The sequence below is a fragment of the Psittacula echo genome (assembly GCF_963264785.1).
Source record: "Psittacula echo genome assembly, chromosome: 4".
In the NCBI taxonomy this organism is placed as follows: Eukaryota; Metazoa; Chordata; class Aves; order Psittaciformes; family Psittacidae; genus Psittacula; species Psittacula echo.
In genome coordinates, this window is record NC_137738.1 from 18,781,173 (window position 1) to 18,799,115 (window position 17,943).

Here is a 17,943-nt window from a genome sequence, read left to right on the forward strand (position 1 = left end):
CTTAGCTATCTCTTTTAAAACACCATATGCTGGGAGTTAGCAAAGGACACAAATAGATGGGAGGTTTCATCGGGGCAAGGTGGTGCTCCATGTGTTTCAGTACACAAACATTGAATACTTGGTGTAAAATTTCAAGGATTAACTCTCAGTGACTTTCATCTTCATTAATTGTAAGAAGACCACTGTTGAAGTACTGACAGAGCAAAAACATTAGGTTGCCATCATACCTCCGAGTGGAAAAGATGGAATAAAATAGTGGAAATAAAAGCTTTCCGTGGGGTTTCAAATAGAAAAAAAGAGACATGGTTCATATGATTCTAATCAAGCATGACCGTAATACGCTTTAAACAAGCATTTCTGTAAAATACAGGACCTGATTCTTCATTGTCTTATTGCAGTTTGGCATTGCTAGAGCATGATTACGGTCAGTCACGCTAATGCAACATTATTCACCAGAACAGGAGGAAGACTTAATCCTAATTTGGACCTGCCTTATGACATAGGAAATCCTATGATGTATTGTAATGGGAAGATGCTTCTATGGGGATGCAGCTAGCAAAAGTGTGTTTTGTACAATAGCTTTCCGTAAGAGACACAACTGTACGGTTACTTGCACAGTTTTGCCTATTCAACTACATCTTCATCTTGAGCAGAGGCCTCTGTTGGGTCAGCTCTGGAAGTTAGGGAGGGCTCTTGAACATAATCCTGACTGACCTGTCCGTATCAGCAGAAATGTTTAGCAAATCTGCAAGTCCCTCAGGCTGTTCAGTCGGCTTTGAACACATCCTGACAAAGCTTCATGCACAGGAGGTCCCTTGTTATGTGCAGTCTGGAATGTGTTTTCTAAATTGACAATAGTAGAGTCTGCCGCCAGTGGCGCAGCATCTTCAACACAGCAAGACCTCGTTATAGGTAATTGCAGTTACTGCATAGGTTTAGTTGAAATGCAGTTTTGCAGCTTTCCATTTCAAGTATTTTTCTTATTCACCTTGTTCTCCATGAGCCTACCTTCTCTTTTTGTGTAAGTTTTGAATTCTAGGCTAGTAGCACCTATCAGTTCTTTTGAGATTCTCCTGAAAACATCAAGAGATGGCAAAACTTCTCTGCTTTTGGGGAGGTTTGTTGGGTCCAAATTAATCTCTTTCTGTCCAAATGTGTTGTCTCTGAAGGGCTATTTGAAAAAGAAAAAAGAAAAAATTCCAATCTAACATGGGTAAAGATAGCAAATATGGGTCTTCGTAAGGAATCTGCATCCTTGATATGGATTTCAGCATTAAGGCCCAGTTTTATCAATGTTTCATTAAAAAAAAAAAAAAAAATACAGTATTTTCCAAGGTTTTGTAACTTCCATTTTAGAAATGTGATTTTATATTCCTGCTGTTATTCAAAGAGCTGTTCTCAAGTTCTTTGAGCAAAATTCCTTTGAAAAATCCTATTTTTTATAAAAAATAAAATGACTAGGTGAGTCAGAAATAACAAATATATTTGAAGCCCTGAAAATGCATACCAGCATTATGTGACAAATGCCTGAGAGCAAGGATTTGGCATCTGTTATTTTTGTATTTGGATTTCTAAAACATATTTGTTATAAGCAAAAACAGGGAGCTTTCTCCTTGTCTTTGTTCCCTCTATAGCTTTGTCTACATCATCTTTTCCTGCATTTTCAAAGCTATATATCTCTTTTAAAGACTTTTGTATCAGTTTATGCCATTGTTCTTGCCTTGCTGTGTGTTTCTTTCTAGTGTCTTTCATTCTGCTTCCTTACCTTTCCTAGACGTGAAAGAACAGTGTGCTCAGTAGCAGAATAAGGCAGGGGCAGACAGTACTGTATAATGCATTAGGGCACTACTGCAGGAATAATCCAGCCAGTGTTAGGAAAATTTCAAAGAAACTATTCCTCCAATGCACTAGTTTGCGGTGCTCCAAGAAACTGCCACTACCATATGTCCTATACTTGCTGGGATCCAAAATATGTTGTCTGATATATTTCTGCACATTTGAAGGCGTAGAATTGGGAATTGCTGCTCCCACTTGGCCACAGTGAGATATCATAGAGCCACAGAATGTTTTGGGTTGGAAGGGAACTTTAAAGATCGTCTAGTTCAACCCCACTGCCATGGAGAGGAGCACCTTCCACTAGACCTGGTTGCCTAAAGCCCCAGCCAACCTGGCCTTGAGCCTTTTCATGTCACTAGAAAAGCTGGGCCACCATTGTTTATATCTGACATGGATATTAGGTATGTTTAGGAAGTGTATGATAGTTCCATCTGCAACCATAGCAGCATCTTACAACCATATATAATACTAAATAGGCTAATAATTAATAATTGTTGTGTACTCATCTGCTGTGGCCTCTGTGAATGGAAAACACATAGAACTTCCATACTGCTGCTTTCCATCAGAGTCAATCTCTTATTTGAATAATTCCATATTTAAATAAAATGAGCTCAGTTTCTTTCACTGCTTTACATCTTGTCACTAAGATGACATTTAACTTTGTTCATGTGAAGCAGGAGGGTCTTGATCTCTACCAACACCATGAATTGAAGAAACACAAGTGTTTTCAACCACAAAATAACAGAAACTGAGGAAAGTGGCAGTCTGTGTTTTCCCACATAAACTCAACACAATCCATGAAGAATAATAGATGGCCTGTTTTAAGACCATTATTCCTGGTGCTGAGAAATTGTATCTCATGCATGGGCTAAATAAAACACTTTAGAGAAATAATCTATTTGAAGTCCAGAATTGTAAGATTTTTACATTTTTTGCAAGAGATAAAGCAACATGTCACCAATGCTGCTAGGCATCCAGAGATGCTTACTCTATGGTGGGTTCATGTATTTCCAGCCTGTAAAATATGTTACATCTAGCCACATTAAAAAAAAAAAAAAAAAAAAAAAAAAATCAGTGTAGTCAGTCTGCAATGAGCTCAGAATAAGGGAAAGGTTTCTCTTAGAAATTCATCATTTTGATATACCCAGTGTTTCTGTGTGTTATGTTCCTCTATACATTTGTGCATGAAATGTCAAGCAACAGCAGTGGTTTTGTGCATGCAAAGCACTGATTTTATTCCTAGGGTGACCTCTAGCGGTATCAAGGCCACTCTTTGCCATAATATGTTTTATTTCTTGAGTCTTTCTATTTCAAAGGAAAAACAAACAAACAAACAAACAAAACAAAAAACAAACAAACAAACAAAAACAAAAAAAAAAAAAAACAAAAACAAAAAAAAGCCAGAAATATTTTGCATCAAAGTTTACTTTCATAATTTTGAGACGGGCAGAAAGCTGGTAAGATTGTGTATGTTAAAAGGGATGATGATTTTTCAGTATTGCTAAGACAAAGATATCAATAGCAAAACTGGTTGCAAATTCAGACACCAGTGCTTCTTTGCCTTTTTTTATATAAGAGTTTCACTCTGACAAAGATAAAGATACTTTTGAATTTGCTTTGTGCAATTATTGTAACATATGAACCGCTTTTAGAAATACCAAATCAGTTTTTAAGCAAATGGTTGAAATACTGATGGACAATTAATTTTGAAAAAATGTATAAGTAGTTACATAGGGTATTTTAAGTAGGTTAGAGGAACTTTATACCTTCTTGTTACTTCAGTTTATTTAAGTCATTGTAGTTATTTGAGATTTGTCTTGGAGAAAAAAAAAAGCATAGACTTCAGCCTGTGGTAACTGTGAAGTTACTCTTTTGGTTGTAGATGCTATTTTGCCCTCCAAGTCAGCACAGTATATGGCTAAAACTCTGAGCACTTAAACAGCTTTTACATTTTTGTATGTACCAAGTTCATCTGTAAAGATGATCACAATCTGGAAAAAGAACCACGAATTCAAATCAGCAGCTAGAGAATCAGTGATGATTCCCTTTCTTAAGGTTTCTTCATAGAAACCTGGTTTGGGTTTTCCCCAGTATTAAGAATTAATTTTAAAATTGTAAGAGTATGTTCTAATAATAAGAAACTTTTTACACCTGTCCCTTCAGGTCTTAAACCCACACAGACCTTTCCACAAGTTTTCCTCAGTTTTTCTAGGGTGTTTTGTAGTTTCATTGATTGCTGTGTTTTTTCTGTTACTCTTTTTAGAAGGTTTTACTAGGCACAATGCTAAATTCTAGACATGGCCATGAGTTTTTCTTTTCATTGTATCTTCCAGAAAGAGCATACAGCATCTTTATTGGAAATCTCTGCAAATATGTTCTCCTGGACTGTCGTAGAATATTCTGAGATTACTTGTGTGCTCTTATTCAGCTTCCCATGTGACCCACTCAATTTCAGCTTATCAGAGATAAAAAGGAGCAAAGACATCTTTGTATCAAATGATATTTTTGTTAGGAGTCAAGAACTTGTAACAAGCTATCCAGTTCCCAGTTTTATTGACATTGACTTCAGCATTTCACAGTTGGAACAGCTTGCAGTCTCTGTAAACTTTCTTGCAACAAGTATTTAAGTATTTCTTCTGAAATATTGGAAAGTTCAGTGTGAATTGCATTATTATTTAAATATTCCTTCTGGTGATGAACAAGTAAGCAAGACAGAATCTGGAGATGAAGTTCTCAACTTTATAGTTTTGTCTACTGAAATTAAGATAACAGAAAAAGATGCTATGAGGATAGTTAGATGTTGAAAGAGGTCATCAGAGATATTTGCAGGATCTCTGTCCATGGAGTTTTTTATGGCATGTCTGGACAACCTAGTCTGATTCAGTTTTCATGTACCTTTGCCAGGTATGATTTTATCTGATATTAAGAACAAGATAAATGATGCAACAATAATCTCATGTAATCAAATGGTAAAATATATTTATCAAGTGTAAGCAAGAATCTGAGTTAGTAGGGGTTTCCTAAGTAAAACCCAGCTATGTTAACCATTCCACTAGATCAACTGGCATGTTCGGAACATATTAAACTTGAAGCTGTTTCTTTTTTTTCTTTCTTCCCCCTCAGTATATTGTACTTGTATATTTGGAAACCCAAAACTTTTAGCCACAATGCTTTCAGAAACTTTCATGGCTTGAGGACAGCTGATGAGAAGGCAACACCTTCTGTTTTGTATGCCATGTATTTTCAGAAGTAAATATATAGATGACTAGTTTGAAAGAAGAAATTTAGAGGGAATTGAAGAGTGAGTCTGTATTTAGCTAAACCAGCATATATAGGCTGGAAAAAATAGCTCTACTTTCCAGGAGTCCATTGGAAGTCACTTAGCTTGAGTCATTATTAAGCCTGTAAATTTCATAGAATCATAGAATCATAGAATAGCTAGGGTTGGAAAGGACCTTAAGATCATCTAGTTCCAAACCCCCTGCCATGGGCAGGGACACCTCACACTAAACCATGTCACCCAAGGCTCTGTCCAACCTGGCCTTGAACACTGCCAAGGATGGAGCATTCACAACCTCCCTGGGCAACCCATTCCTGTGCCTCACCACCCTCACAGTAAAGAATTTCTTCCTTAGATCCAATCTAAACTTCCCTTCTTTAAGTTTTAACCCATTTAATCCTGTCACTACAGTCCCTGATGAAGAGTCCCTCCCCAGCATCCTTGTAGGCCCCCTTCAGATACTGGAAGGCTGCTATGAGGTCTCCACGCAGCCTTCTCTTCTCCAGGCTGAACAGCCCCAACTTTCTCAGCCTGTCTTCATACAGGAGGTGCTCCAGTCCCCTGATCATCCTCGTGGCCCTCCTCTGGACTTGTTCCAACAGTTCCATGTCCTTTTTATGTTGAGGACACCAGAACTGCACACAATACTCCAAGTGAGGTCTCACGAGAGAAGAGTAGAGGGGCAGGATCACCTTCAACCTGCTGGTCATGCTCCTTTTGATGCAGCCCAGGATACGGTTGGCTTTCTGGGCTGTGAGTGCACACTGAAGCCGGCTCATGTTCATTTTCTCATTGACCAACACCCCCAAGTCCTTCTCCACAGGGCTGCTCTGAATCTCTTCTCTGACCAACCTGTAGCCGTGCCTGGGATTGCTCTGACCCAGGTGTAGGACCTTGCACTTGGCATGGTTAAAATTTATAAGGTTGGCACCAGCCCACCTCACAAGCGTGTCGAGGTCCCTCTGGATGGCATCCCTTCCCTCCGGCGTATCAACTGAACCACACAGTTTGTTGTCATCGACAAACTTGCTGAGGGCGCACTCAATCCCACTGTCCATGTCACCGACAAAGATGTTGAACAAAACTGGTCCCAACACAGATCCCTGAAGGGCACCACTCATTGCTGGTCTCCAGCTGGACATCAAGCCATTGACCACAACTCTTTGCGTGCAGCCATCCAGCCAGTTCCTTATCCACCGAGTGGTCCACCCATCAAATTGATGTCTCTCCAATTTAGAGACAAGGATGTTGTGTGGGACAGTGTCGAACACTTTGCACAAGTCCAGGTAGATGACGTCAACTGCTCTACCCCTGTCCATCAGTTTCATAGCCCCATCATAGAAGGCCACCAAATTGGTCAGGCAGGATTTCCCCTTAGTGAAGCCATGCTGGCTGTCACCAACCACCTCCTTGTATTTCATGTGCCTTAGCATGTCTTCCAGGAGAATCTGCTCCAAGATGTTGGCAGGCACAGAGGTGAGACTGACTGGTCTGTAATTCCCCGGGTCATCCATTTTCCCCTTCTTGAAAATGGGGGTTATATTTCCCTTCTTCCAGTCATTGGGAACTTCACCTGACTGCCATGATTTTTCAAATACGATGGCCAGTGGCTTAGCAACTTCATTTGCCAGCTCCTTCAGGACCCGCAGATGGATTTCATCAGGTCCCATGGACTTGTGTACATTTAGGTTTTTAAGATGGTCTCGAACCAGATCCTCTCCTACAGTGGGCCTAGGGTCTTCATTCTCACAGTCCCTGCGTCCACCTTCCAAGACTTGGGTGGTTCGGTCAGAGCATTTGCCAGTGAAGACCGAGGCAAAGAAGTCATTAAGAACCTCAGCTTTCTCTAAATCCAGGGTAGCCAGTTCTCCCCATAGCTTCCGGAGAGGGCCCACCTTGTCCCTAGTCTGTCTTCTATTTGCAATGTACCTATAGAATCCCTTCGTGTCATCTTTCACATCCCTAGGCAAGTTTAATTCTAACTGGGCCTTAGCTTTCCTCACCTGGTCCCTAGCTTCCTGGACAACATCCCTGTATTCTTCCCAGGCCACCTGTCCCTGCTTCCACCTTTTATGAGCCTCTTTTTTCCTTCAAAGTTTCCTCAGCATCTCCTTATCCATCCAAGGAGGTCTCCTGGCCCCCCTGCTGCACTTCATTCTAGTACAGTACACTGATCGACCCTTTTATTAAATCCAGTGATTAAAATAAAAATTAAAATCAACAAAATACACATGCCCTCAATCACCCACACATGCACTAACTTGTAAAGTGCTGAAAATAGGATAGTTTCTTTCAATGTATGCTCATGACCAATTGTCTGAAATTTTTAAAAATCTGTTACATTGGGATTAGGGGTAAATTGCTCTAAAACCCACAATGTAAACTCTTTCAGGCATTTTCATTTTCTACTGAATTTCACTGTGCAGACCCCTCTTTGTTTCTGTGTAAAGTACATAAATGGTGCCTGGTGACAAACATATGTTGACATAGCCCAGAGGAGGAATGAGAAAGAAGGACAAAATGACTTGTAAGCTGATCCTGAATAATGATGGACAGATAGATCTTTTTAAAAAACCCGAATGGCAGCATATATTCCAATTTGAAAGCACTAAAGCCCAAGTTTGCCAAAAGCTGCAAAACTGATAAATAAAACAGTAAAAATATTAGCTGGCTACTGAACTCAATTCTATATTTGGTTACTTCAAGTGACTATAAATTTAAGCAGATAAACACAGGCCTATCCAGTGAAAAAATTAAAATCTTTCACTGCAAAAGTACAGCTGGAGGGCAGGGCACAATGTTATTTGAGGCACAACACAATAAATCCCTAGGAATTTGACTTCTAGGATACACTCAGGTCAAAAAATATATGAGCACCCCAGAGAGTATAAAGTTCAGGGTCAGAGAGGGTTTCTCGCAAAGTTTTCTGACTGCAGACAAGAATCTGCCACAGAATTTAAAGTTTTTGCCAGCCTGCAGTAAACTAGAGTGATAACACTTGATATCTCATGCTAGAAGTAGTATTTTTCATCCATCTTGCCATATCACTCTGAAATAGTGATCCCATTAACAGGTGCTATTGTTTCTTTCTGGTACTGTGCGATTTGGTGACATAGAATGCGTTATAAAATTTACTAGTTCCTGTGCTCCAAAATTGGCCCTTTCATTAGGATAATATCATTATATCTTAGAATGCCTCTTACAGTCTTCTTTATGAAAAAGAAAACCATGAACCTTTATGATATGAACTGTCAACTCATGCAGATCTCACCTTCCTCTCTAAACAGGCAGATGGTATCAATTGTATCCTGTGCCTCACCTCACCAAATTGGTTGTATCTGAAGAAGAAACAAAACCAGTTAGAGTGAAGATAAATATAAAAGTTGCTATCTATTTCATGATCCAATGTAGCATTGTCGAAGTCCCTTCTTTGCATCGTGTGACTTAGTACTCAGCAAAAGATTTCACAACATAGTTTGCCATTCAGCTGTATGTGCAGTTCCACTAATGTAAAGGAACTAATATTCCTTACGAGTACATTGCTGACTTCTGCTAAATTAACTTTGTTGTATAGATTTGATATATATAGATATATAGATATATATTTGATATATATAGATATGCCAACAGAAACCCCTAGTATACACAGAGGCAGTGTTTTACTAAACATGCATGTCATACCTCCTCTGCACACCTGAAACCTGAGTCTGCATTATCCAGGTTCAACTTGCATCAATTGCATTTGTTTCTCAGAATAAGTCATTGGGGTACTAAAAGTGAATGTGATATTGCCCATCAGCTGAATAGCCATTCAGCCATTTCATCTCAGCTGATGCACTAAAAGCATACATCTACACTGAACAATCAAATTTCATATAACACGCTCTCAATCGATGAATTAAAAATCAGCCCTGAGTGAACAGAACAGATATCACTTGGTGTTCTTTCATACAGTTGCAGAAATTATATCTGATAGTTAATATTTCAGCAGTAGCACCTTTGCACTTTTTAATGCATTGCAAATTTTCAAATGTGTATGGGTATAAATTTGTCTTGTGAATTTTCAATTTTTCATAATTTACATATATATGCAGTTAATACAAAGATAAAATGATTTGATGTTTAAATAAATATTTTCTGTTTCTGCATGGGGAAGCAGATATATACAACAAAAAAAGAAACTCTTTTGGAGGAATAAAAACCTGTAGCAAAAAGGAAGTATACTTTCTTGGGTATCTATCTTTAATTTTGGGGTAAATATTATGCTTTGTATGTTTTACCATCTATTTACTCTATCCCTGTCATGTCATTTTAAAGTAACTGAGCCTGTGTATTGAAAAGTGCTAAAATGAGATACAATGAGCCAATAACCTCTGCCTTAGCTTCCTAGCTTCAGCTGTAGCTGAAATTATCTGGGCTGCTGAGGGGAGAGGCGTGTGAGGTAGCAGCAGCAAGAATCCAGGGCAAAAAGAGGCCACTGCAGGGGCTCAGGAAGTGTAAAAGGGAGAGAGGAGTAAAGAAGTAGCAGGAAAAGTGGAGAAGGCAGAAGCAGCAGCAAACAAATGCTTTTAAATGCACTCCATCAGACCATAAATCTCTTGCTCAGAACATCAGGAAAGAGCCATATGTTACAGTAGGCAGATTCAAAAAAGTTTGATCTTCAGAGCAGCATGCAATTCAGTTCACAAGCGTGCTGTTGCATGAGCAGGCATGACAAAAAGCTGAAATGGAGGCTGCAACAGCATAGGAAAAGCCACCAGAGAACTTCCAAAGCAGTACCCAAGTAGGCATGTCCTGGACTTTACTTACCAGTAGACTACACCTGACACTTTGATCAGACCTCTTCTGCTTCTGTGACTGGAACATAGTGATAGTTTAAGTTTTAGCCATTTACTTGATGAAATGTCCGATGCTGGTTTTGCTGTTGGGGCCTCATCAGCTTGTGGTGTACTCACATCTTTCCGTTCCATACAAAACTTTGCTGCTCACTTTGCCCACAGTTGTGTTTCTTGCTTTACCACCCGCATATTGCTAGAGATAATGTACATAGCTGTATTTAGGGTTGAGGATGCTGGGGCCTTTGTGTGATAGAGGTACCTGCCTCATATAAAATGGTTTATTGTTATCTCTGAAAGTAACTTACAACCAAATAATCCCTTGTACAGTGTGTAATCACTAGCAGAAAAACATTTTTCTTTGTGTTTTTATATCTAAGTGACAAAATTCTGCCTAAGTTTGGCTGTCCTTTCAGAGCTAGTGCAAAAATATTTTTCCATTGCTAGGTGTCCAAATAGATCAAGGAAGGAAGCTGCAATATTATGGCCTTGCATCGCTCTCTAATGACTTGAAGAATTTGATGATGTTTCCATGTAGGGAAATCCTCACCTCAGAAACAGCATTAACATTTTAAGATGTTACTGTCTTCAACTTTGCATTATTTCCCCTCATTATAAGGAGCTAGAACTGCTAGCCTTTGAACCCAGACACGCTAACAGATTGCGCAAATAGGTCAAATGAACTTCTGTGTGCTCAGAAGTGTCCCCTTAACCACTGCTGAAGACAGCTCAAGCCAAGTCTGGCTGGCTTTGGATGAAAACACGAGAATTGTGCATTGGCCGCCTGTATTAACATGCTTAACCTGAGTACTCTAAATGAAATAAAATGCTTTTCAGCTTCATCTATATTAAGCTACAAGGTGCTACAACAAAAGATTTATGGTTTCAGCTGACTCACTGACAAACGGAGAAGGGTCATTACTGCCCTCTTGTTCCAGACAGAATTCCTTTCCTTTAAGAGAGGGTGCACTCCTCAGGCCTTATGACAGGTTGACATAGAATTTATTTCTTGGCAGAAATAATAATCAGGGTGGAAACTTGCATGTATTGTACAGCAAATCTTTTCTTTCCTTCATTTTTCTTCAGTTAAAAAGCTTAAACATGTTTTCTTGGGAACCTTAAACTATTCTCATTCATCCTAGAAACAGAAACTGTTGTAATACTAGTAGGTAACTTTACATTTCCTTTCACCACTGAACATATAATCCATGATGGAAAGACTGTTTGGCCATCTCTCAGAGTAAGCACATTGTGTATTGCATGCTAACTACCTCTATATACAGGACAGGAAAATACTAAACTGCTTTCTTAACTTAGGCTAGTCTTAAGGTATTTCATCAGTCCTCCTTTACCTTGAAATATTTCACACGTAGTTCCAGGATATTTTCCTTATTTATGCTAATTGCCTGAATTTCTTGCTTGCAAAGTTAATTTCTCCTTCAGGATTTGTCTTTTACTCTTCTTTCTGCTACTCTATTTCCAGGCTTCAGCACAGATACTGTTGTGTGTTCTTTTCACAGCAACTTCGCTGTTCTGGTCTTGTCTTTGTAGCCAAAACTGTCAGGTTGAATGCATTTGGGAAGGTTTTACGCCTAAGATGAACTTTTAAAATGGATTGGGAAACTCACTTTTATTTAAAACTAAAACGAATATTCCAGTCCTTACTAGAAAGAAAAAAAAGAAAAAATAAAAGCAACTCAAATCACTGATAATTGAATGGTTTTTATAACTAAAACCTGAATAAGGAATTTGAAGAAAGATTTCCAGAGCAGAGAAACAGTTAATGACTCCCCATTTCACTGTGTACCTTTTAAAAAATAGTTTTTATTCTAATTAAAGTCACTTCTTTTCACATCATATGATCATTGGTTACATCTGATCATTTCTCTTATAGCTGTTTCAAGTCCTTCAGAAGAGCTAAATATGCTTGATCCAGTAGAAGAGAAACTTCGAATGCAAATTGAAGAAGAAAAGCAAAGGTATTACTTCTGCCTCAAACTTCTGCCATCCTATGGAAGATAAATTATACTGAGAGTATGTTCCAATTACAGTTCTGCACACACAGGTACCCTCAGGGTTTCCTCTGACATTTAAAAATGTCAGTTTGTGGCTCACTAGTAGTTTTTAAATTTGTTTATATGCTGTTGGTTCTCTGCAAGATGCCAAAGTACATGAGTAGGGAAAATTCATACTTGGGCTATTGGCTAAAAATAAATAAAAATAGCTTCATGTCCTCCCTGAGGATTAGTGTTAGAAACTTGTTTAAATGCAAATTCATTGTAAACCTTTTTGGTGGATTCAGAAACGTCCTGCCCTTCTTGACCTAAGGAAAACCTTTAGTCTATGCAGGACTGAGTAAGTGTAAATAATAAGCAGAATATATATTGCTTAACAAATCCTTGCTCTAATGTCATTTTAGCCAGAAGGATAAAATAAAATAGATGCAAGGATATCAGTTCTAAGTAATTTGCAAGTGTTCATGTTATGTACAATCTGCAAGGAAGCTTCTGGCTGTTTCATACTACTGGTAAATCTGCAGCTATATGGTAGGCAAGAAACCTCTTTAATGAAGCTTCCATCTGAAAGGGGAATCAGGCTCAGCTCCTATCTGAATCCAGGCTTTGGCAACCAGTTATTTATTAATGGTAACATGATGAGAAAACAAAATAAATAATTGATATATTTGATCTGTATTTTAATTGTTAATCACTATTGATCCCATTTCAATTTCACTAATTTATCTTATGAATATATATGCTTTGTGACATACCTTTCTTATACTTATTGTCCAGTGAAGTTCTAATAAAATATGAGATGTCTCTTCCTATCTCCACTCTCTCTGTGTCCCCTGCATCTCTGATTATATTATGTAGTTTAAATCTGCAACTGTTGTAGGTAGGCTAAAGCTTTGTTCAGATATGTGTTGGAAGACCTGTAATACACTTTCATCTTCTCATATTAGCTATAGAACAATGTTCAATCACTTGAAAGGGCTGAAAGTAGAGATTGAGCACCTACAGCTTCTCATGGGAAAAGCAAAGATGAAGCTGCAAAAAGACTTTGAAGTCTGGTGGTCTGAAGAGGCAAGAAATCTACAGGTATGAAATCACTTCATATTTCTTCCATTTTCATGTAAATGTAGCACCTTCAATAATTTCTTAAAGATGTAGTTAATTTACTAGATAGAAAGAAGTATTAAGGGTATGATTCACCTGTGCTTGTGACAATGTAAATCAGACAAAACTAATGTGAATTATGCTTGTATGAAGCTAGCACAAACAAAGAAACCCCTTGCTTTCTGGTCTATTTTCTGTTTTGACATTCCCCCAGACAACTTGATTGAAACACAAGAATGGCCCCCAAATGCCAAAAACTCTGAAGGAACATAAAACAAACAGAGTGTCATCGCGCATGGAGGGAACACATGCACAATGAATATGATTGATAAAAGTGATCCGTTTATTGTGCTCCAATAATGGGTATATATAGTGTCAAACTGCCACGTACACACAGCTTCCCGTAGTGATTGATTGATATACACAGCATTGGGTACATTCCAGGTGCATTTCAGTGATTTTCCCCTGCTCATATACACATCCTCCCCTCAAGGTCTCTGCTCCTAGTTCACAGACAATTTTTAGCTACAAGGTAGGCCAGCTGGTCTTCTATCTCTATTGGTTAACTTCCAGGGTTTTTCCACTGCTGGCAACTGTACACAACTGGTGTTTTTTCTCACTTTCACAGAATCTGTGCTTAATTAAGCTCAGACATGGGAACATGACCTTTGCTTGCTAACCATGTCTCCACAATTCCCCCTTTTTCTTTTTGAGCAAGTTAGATGGACGCTACACTTTTCTTAAGCATTGATATCACACATCGCAGCATACAACTTGCTATTAATACGAATAAGACTATTGCACATAATATCGTTACACCTTGCATAAGCAAATCTTTAAGCCATCCAGAAATTCCTCATCCTTTAAAGAGTTTTGTCAACCAATCCAAACCATCATCTCTTATTAGTCGCTTGACCCCTTCTCTCAATTGTTGTATACTTTTATAAATTGACTCCGAATGACCTGACAAATTCATACAGCACATCCCTTCAAACTCTGTGCAACCATGTCCTTGTGCCAACAACAAAAAATCAATTGCTGCTCTATTCTGTAAGGTGGCATGACGAATACTATCGGCATCAGTTAAAAGTCCGCTTATAACAAGTGAAGTAGCATTTGTCTGTCTTGCAAGCCAACAGCCTAGTTTATTTAATGTTGCTAAAGCTTGAGCTCTAGCTACTTTGGGAGCTAAAAATGAGGCAGCTATTATTTCACCCAGGTTCCAAAAATTTACTTTGTCATCACAGCTCAAATAAAAAACATGCTTTGACCTTCAAGAACACAATCCTCTTTTGTATATTACCATAGTGCTATTAGGGATAAACATGCCTAAGATACCTACTGTACATGGGCAATTATATGGGACTTTATACAGGACGGCACCCCCTGCCAGGCCCGATCCTGTGGCAACTAAGGCACTGACTCCGTTTCTGGCTACAAACAAAATCCATTATTGAGTGAGCTTACAGGCTTTTATAGTATTCTGCCTAGCGGTTAGTAGTGGTTAGTTCCTTTGGTCATGAAACAATCTTATTGATCATGTACTTTCTCAGCTAATCACATTACTGTCCACGCACTTTTGCTTGACCAATTATTTCTAAACATAGTTCTTTGCCATCACTACTCATTATATCGAAACTTTCACTTCCCCTTGACTACACATTCTTTATCATGTCTTAAGTATACAGTCGTCAGAAATTATCTTGCTGTTCTCTCTTCGGTTCCACCCGATGTTCTTTCTCCGGTTCTTTCCAACTTGTCCCTTTCACTTCTTTCAAGGTTTATGGTTGATAAGAGTCCAGATGTTCAGGCTCTCGTCCAGGTCTACTGGTGCAGCTTCTTGTGCAGCATGGTGAAGACAGCTTTTTTTTTTTTTTTTTTTTTTTTTCCCTTCACCCTCTACACTACCATTGTATTACAATCTTTCTAGTTTTTGTCTTAGCATTTTCTAGTAGCTGCTGCAAATTTGCATGCTCTAACATCTCTTACAAGTAACAAATCCACACAGTACAAGGTATAGTTTCTCGTTAGTAACTGGCTAGTAAATACAGGTGGTTTTATACACAAAATCACAGCCTCTAATAATAGCTACGTTACAAGCACACATATTCAAGTTGTTACTTTTCAGTTACCCCCAAGTGATGTCCTGCAATCATTTATTTTTCTCTTCCTCTATTTTATTCTGCTCGGGGTATTTACTGTCAGCTCCTATAACTGAGGTATCAGGTTTCTCCACTTGTCTGTGCAGCTTATGGTAAGGGTTAACAAACTTTGCAGGTAGCCACCATGGATCTATAGGTAGGAGGATACAAACATACCCCCTCTCAGCTCCTGAGAAGGAGCTGGGTTAAAGTGATTCAAAGACATTCTGATGGGAAAGGAATGTGAAGCTACAGCTGCCTGCCTGCTTAGCAGCAGCCATAAATACCTGCCAGCAACCACACTTTTGCATTAACCCTTTCTTGTCCAAAATGTTAATCTGTTACCCATTAAAACTTTTACACAAACCCAACAACAAAAAATACACAGAACACTGTCTGTCCTCAACACACACACACACACACACACACGCATATGTATGTATATGGGATCTCACAAGCACACTCCATACAACTACAATATTCAAAACCCAAAGCCCAGACAATCATTACTCCCACTACACAGTCCCTCATATGGAACGTGGCGTAAGGACCCTGTGAAGACAATCAAAAATCAGCTCCAAGCAGCGTCATCGCAGTGTGAGGTGGCAGGCTCAACTTTAGCGGGCAGCCCTGCAGAGGCTCTGCCTCCCCACATCGCATGAGCCTTGGGCTTTTACACTGACCAAAATGCACACTCATTCCGATGCAGGTGGCCAGCCTACATGAGAAGAAGTGATCAGCAATATCCTTAAAAAGTCTCCAAGGTCTAACAGAAACATGGATATACATGGATATATATTTGCCAACTTCTAGTACATGTGGATAACAAAGAGACTATCAAATGAGTTGTATATGGGGTTTCAAGTCCCCAGCCTGCCACAGTACTCATATAACGTGTTCAAAAGGCTATAAGGGTACTTGGGGTTTTTTTTTGTTTTTTTTTTTTTTTTTTCTGTAGGGGCCAATTTGTCATCAGCAGGGAGGATTCCCCCAGGGTAGGCTTTGAGGGTTGTTGTTGCTCGTTGTGGGGAACCCCCCTGTCCCTCGCCCTGTCGCACAAAGGGGAGTGTTACCAGGACTCCACTTCGCGTTTTCCTGCGTCTGCCGTTGTTGCTGTTGCCGTTGCTGTTGCCGTTGTTTCTGACAGTCGCGCTGCAGCTCCAGGGCTGCCCGCTCGGCCGCGCGGCCCGAGAGCTCCGGCCGCGCCTCCCGGGGCACCTTCCTCCACAGCTCCCGCGCAAAGATCTGCACCCGCGGCTCCTTCACTCGCAGCGCCTCCGTGTCCCACAGCCGCTCCTCTCCTGGAGACAACTTTCTCGATAGCATCCCACGTCTCCTTCTATAATCAAAGAGGGCAGTAAGCCCTTTTCCTAGATCCCGCTTCTCTAAGAAGCACTTAAATAAATCAAAGGCCGCTTGTCTTTCCATTTTTCACTACTCTCTTTTTTTTAAGTTTTGGTACCAATGCAGCTCACCAGCAAGCAGGCCAACTCAGCGGGCGGCGGAGGCTCCTCTTCGTCCTCCAGGCTCAAAGGCTCCTATTCTCTTTCAGGATTGACCTCTGTCTCTTCTCCGGGCTTTACCTTAGGACTACTTAGTAGTCCGATTCTTTTTTTTTTTCATCATAGGCTCCTCTTCTCTTTCAGGATTGGCCTCTTTTTTCTTCTTTCACTGCCCATTCTCTGCCCGGCATCTTCGACCAGCAAAACCGAGCATTTTTTTTTTCTTCTTTCAGCCCTCCGGATGCTGCTTCTCCGGTGCTTTCCCGCTCCGTGCGCAATTCTCCCAGCCACTATGGGTACCCGGGTTCCTCTGTTGGTCCCTGTTTGGGCGCCAATATGTCGTCGCGCATGGAGGGAACACATGCACAATGAATATGATTGATAAAAGTGATCCATTTATTGTGCTCAAATAATGGGTATATATAGTGTCAAACTGCCACGTACACACAGCTTCCCGTAGTGATTGATTGGCATATACAGCATTGGGTACATTCCAGGTGCATTTCGGTGATTTTCCCCTGCTCATATACACATCCTCCCCTCAAGGTCTCTGCTCCTAGTTCACAGACAATTTTTAGCTACAAGGTAGGCCAGCTGGTCTTCTATCTCTATTGGTTAACTTCCAGGGTTTTTCCACTGCTGGCAACTGTACACAACTGGTGTTTTTTCTCACTTTCACAGAATCTGTGCTTAATTAAGCTCAGACATGGGAACATGACCTTTGCTTGCTAACCATGCCTCCACAACAGAGGACATTGGAAAAATTAGTCCTTTTTACTACTATCAAAACTATGATTTCATCAGGTGTATGATGTGTGTATTAGAAGATGGCAGCCATAGCTATAATTTGGACAAATCCAAGCAAACATAATTGGGTTTTAGCTTCCTTCTTTTGCAAAGATTCCAGTAACCTTTCAGCTTTCCTAAGCTTCCGAAGGGTCAGCAGCTCTCAGCACAGAACATGTGTCCAATACTTTCTAGCTGAGGCCCACCACTGCCATCATTGCTTGTTTAAGAACCCATCAGCAACAGAATGCTCTAATTTAATGACTTGTGTAAAAACAAACTGAAGAGATGTCATTTTGAACAGTCTAATATAGGTTCATAACACAGTCTGAAAGCTACACAGTTTCACAGAGGAGACAGTACAAGAAGATCTGGAGGAGATCAACTGAAACAACATAGCTTTGTTTTACTCCCTATCTAACACCTTTTTAATGTCTTCCAAGTCAT

The 17,943-nt window shown here is 39.7% G+C and overlaps 1 protein-coding gene across 1 annotated transcript in view; it reads left to right on the forward strand.

The window, feature by feature from the left end:
* The window catches only part of KIF6 (kinesin family member 6), a gene marked incomplete at both ends in the record, with an annotated part of 157,951 nt that overhangs the window by 129,926 nt on the left and 10,082 nt on the right, over positions 1-17,943 (forward strand). Inside the window, 2 exons of the mRNA XM_080615857.1 lie at positions 11,846-11,930; positions 12,914-13,049. Of these exons, the coding sequence (XP_080471983.1) occupies positions 11,846-11,930; positions 12,914-13,049 (221 nt within the window). The remainder of the gene's footprint in view (positions 1-11,845; positions 11,931-12,913; positions 13,050-17,943) is intronic.